The 4241-nt window shown below is 32.4% G+C and overlaps 1 protein-coding gene and 1 gene segment (V, D, J or C); both read left to right on the forward strand.

Moving 5' to 3' along the window:
• Nucleotides 1-1492: 1492 nt before the first annotated feature.
• The window catches only part of LOC128649177 (uncharacterized), a 139325-nt gene continuing 136576 nt past the window's right edge, over nt 1493-4241 (forward strand). For both annotated transcript variants that reach the window (XM_053702290.1, XM_053702289.1), the window contains exon 1: nt 1493-1766. In XM_053702290.1, coding sequence (XP_053558265.1) covers nt 1748-1766 — 19 coding nt within the window. In that variant the 5' untranslated portion in view covers nt 1493-1747. The remainder of the gene's footprint in view (nt 1767-4241) is intronic.
• LOC128649179 (Ig gamma chain C region-like) overlaps nt 2143-4241 on the forward strand; it is a 430619-nt gene continuing 428520 nt past the window's right edge. Inside the window, 1 exon segment of the C gene segment in view lies at nt 2143-2184. Within this exon segment, the coding sequence occupies nt 2166-2184 (19 nt within the window).

The following is a 4241-nucleotide window of genomic DNA, read 5'->3' on the forward strand; positions in this document are numbered from 1 at the left end:
TAGCAAAGACGTGACGTAGATGTGGGCATTCTGTGGGAACTAGCTGTGTGTTCCATGAGAGTAACCTGAAATTTTATTGTGATACATCGCTAGTAGTGTGATATATTCCAAGGGCAGCCCTGCAGGTTAGGTACAGGGTTTCAGACATATTTGTTTCATCACCTTTGTAGTGTTGAGATTTTAAAAGTGGGAGGCAGGTAGTGTAGGTTTAGTTACAGTTAGGTTAGGTATGTATTATTTAAAGTATTCCTACACAGAAAACGTTTTTGGTTTCAGTGAGCTCACTGTCTGTGCTGTGTAGGGACGCTTCAAAAATAGCACTCCCCCTGCTAATAGTGCCGACGAGTGACGATGTTGACAGAGTTTTGCTGAAGCCGCGATCCCTATAATATCCTATGGGAGACACATCTTCACTCATCAGCACTTTGCGTCTCGGCCCCCTTTTTTAGAATATATTGACAGTTTTTGTTCAGTGATACATAATTCCTTCTTACTGTGTTACTATGGTTACTTTGACTACTGGGGTCAAGGAATCATGATCACTGTCACAACAGGTATGCTTATGTGGCATTATCTAAAATAGATACTGAACCCAATTTGTTTTTAATGATTCAGATAGAGCATACAATTATAAGCAACTTTCTAATTTACTCCTTTTGTTCTCTTGGTATCTTTATTTGAAAAAGTAGGAATGTAAGCTTTGGAACTGGCCCATTTTTTGTTCAGCACCTGGATAGCACATGCTGATTGGTGGTTAAATGCAGCCATCAATCAGCAAGCACTATCCAGGGTGCTGAACCAAAAATGAGCCGACTCCTGCTTTTTCAAATAAAGATACCAAGAGAACGAAGAAAAGCTGATAATAGGAGCAAATTAGAAAGTTACTTAAAATTGCATGTTCTGTCTGAATCATGAAAAAGAAAAAAATGGGGTTCAGTATCCCTTTAACAGCTGAATTTTAACATTTTATTTTGTTTTATCTGCCTGATTTTTAATTATGTCCATGTACAGCTACAATTTACATGTATAGATTACACATGTCTGTCTTTCACTAGCAATCCTCTCATAAAAAATAGATGTGTCATCTAGGACCTAGCAGTATTTTTAAGTATTTTGTGAAATTAATTTTAAATGCAAGATTTCATACTATTAGTCAGGTATAGCAAGGCATGACATGGTTAGGTATGTATTATTTGAAGTGTTCCTATGCAGAGACCGTTTTTTTTTTGTTTCAGTGAATGCACTGTCTCTGTAGCAACACTTCAAATACAGACCTCCCCCTGCTAATAGTGCCGACGAGTGACGATGTTGACAGAGTTTTGCTGAAGCCGCAACCCATGTAATATCCTATGGGAGACACATCGTCACTAGTCAGCACTTTAGTACAGGTCAGCCCCCTTTATTAGAGCATATAAACATTAAACAGTCCTATGGACTGTGAGCCTGGTGAACCCAGGCAGGAAGTTTTTAGTTGGTTTGTCAATGTTTTGAATATCGGGGCCTTAGAGAGAAGTCTCTAAAAATATCTGGTCGCAAGTTTGAGTGGAATTTTGCCAAAATCCTATTTTTAGTATTAAAGGGTTAAACTAGTGTATACATGCTATAATGTGAGCTTATAAAGTTGATTTCATTTGTCAGATGATGAGGATAAAAACTACCATCTGCATTTTTTAGTTTTTGTTCAGTGATACATAATTCCATCTTACTGTGTTACTATGGCTACTTCGACTACTGGGGTCAAGGAACAATGGTCACTGTCACAACAGGTATGTTTATGTGTCATTATCTTAACAGTTGAATTTTAACGTTTTGTTTTCCTTTAATCTGCCTGATTTTGAATTATGTTCATGTACAGTTACAATATACATGTTTAGGTTACACACGTCTGTCTTTCACTAGCAATCCTCTTATAAAAACATAGATAAGTCATCTAGGATCTAGTAATATTAGAGATATTTTTAAATATTTAGCAAAATTAATTTGAAACACAAGGTTTCATACATATATTATAAAAGTAAGAATTTTTAAATAATGTAAAGAATATGCCTTCTATTTCATTATAAAACGGCTAGTGAAGCGTTATCTGTTTTGTATAGAAGTATTAGGCACAGGGTAAATGGCTTTTATGTCACTGTGACTACTTTGATTACTGGGGTCAAGGGACCATGGTCACCGTCACATCAGGTAACTAAACATTTTTTCATCTCTCTTTTTAAAATTTTAATTTACTAAAATGTCAACATTTTCTCTGTTAATCATTTTCTCAGAATTCTATAAAATTTTGTCACAATACTTCATTTTTTGGTTGTGAACTATTTTTAGGAGACTTTATAGAGGGTCTAAATTATTTTACTTCTTGTAGAGAGTTTTTAAATGCTCTATATTGACTGGGTTATCTCCTATATTCCTGAGTTTCATGGTACTTTTGTAGTGAAGTCACATATTTTAATAATTCGGTGAGGCAGACTGTCTGTGTTACTGTAAAGATCGCCCAATAAAACTTAACATTGTGCTGGGTATTGGACTATTGGGGACAAGGGACAACGGTCATTGTCACTTCAGGTAACAATTGTTCTATCTGTTTAACATTATTTAGTTTTTTTAACTTTGATTCTATAGATGAAGAAATCTGTAATTTCTGTGTTATCTCTAGGTTAATACTATTCTCACATACAGATAATTATACCCATGTTCAATTGTTCATATTGCCTCTATTTCCCATATTCAATAATATCTGTTAAAAAACGAAATTCTGAGATTGAGTTCTTTACGGACATAGTTATAATGATCTGTAACAAAGTGTTAATGGTTTCTTCTACTGGAGACTAGGGATCCAGGTCATCGTCACATTGGGTACATTATTTCATTCTATACTTTTATTTATATATATATATATTTATTTCTGTTTTATTGATCAATATATTTTGGATTTCTGTAAATATTTGTTTTTTGTTTATGTAATTTTTAATAATTATATATATAATATATAATATATATATATATAATTATATATATAATATATAATTTAATAATTTAATATATATAATATACATATAATTATATATATAATATATAATTTAATAATTATATATCTACACTGTTCATACTAACTCCTTTGGAGTTAGTAAGACCAAAAAAAATATTATGTATTTTAGTATAATACATTTCTAGGGTATTTAGTATGGCTACAGCCAGTGATTTGTAATTGTGTACTATGCTTTTGACTACTGGGGAAAAGGAACCTTTGTCACTGTCACATCAGGTAAGATTTTAGCATTCGTACCAGTTAATTTTCTTTTTAACACAAAAGGATTTTAACGATGACATCCTGTCCCAAATACTGTAACTTTAAAGATAACATAATCACTGAGCCTTGACTCAAAATATCTGTATGTATTGAATATAAAAAAGCTGTAGAATTTTAATACAGACATAGAACAGACAAAGTAAAGTATATTTCAAAACTGTCAGAGATCTGTGACTGTCTATATGTTGAATTGTTTCAATGTGACAACTGGTTCGATTACTGGGGTCAAGGGACCCAGGTGACCGTGACATCAGGTAATATTTTATGTTTTATGTTACTATGGATATAAACTTAAAGTACTTTTTTTTATAAATATTTTATCATACATTAAATGTGTATTTGTTTGGGATATGTAGAAATTTAGAAATATGTCTAATTTCACTGAAACAGGACTTTTTATTTGCAAACAATTGCCTTTGTAAGGGCTTAAATCAGACAAAAATACGGAGTATTTTTAGGTAATCACAAAATTTAGAGTTTGTAAGGAAACCATAAGAAATGCATCATTGTGTACTTTGCTTACTGGGGACAAGGAACATTTGTAACTGTCACCACAGGTATGTTTCCAGTATTTACTGTTTTAGAACACATTACTATGATATTAATCTTACATTTTGAAGAATTGTACATCTTATGGGGTATTTAATTTGCATTTTGTAGTCAACTTTAGGGACATGTTACAGATTCAGAGGCAGGTAAAAATGTGGGTACATCATTGATAATCTACCTGACCTTTTAAAAACCATGTCTGGCATTAACCCTTCTCCCCAAATTGAAAATGCTGTAGTTACAGTAACTTAAAAACTTTAAAGTGTTTAATTATTGTGGAAAATAACCCCTGGTAACTGGCTTGCAAAAGGCACTTTTTAAAAAGGGAACACAGATATTTAAATATGAGAAGATTTTTTTTATATATAATATAAAAAATAAATAG

Source organism: Bombina bombina, chromosome 2 (genome assembly GCF_027579735.1).
Source record: "Bombina bombina isolate aBomBom1 chromosome 2, aBomBom1.pri, whole genome shotgun sequence".
NCBI lineage: Eukaryota > Metazoa > Chordata > Amphibia > Anura > Bombinatoridae > Bombina > Bombina bombina.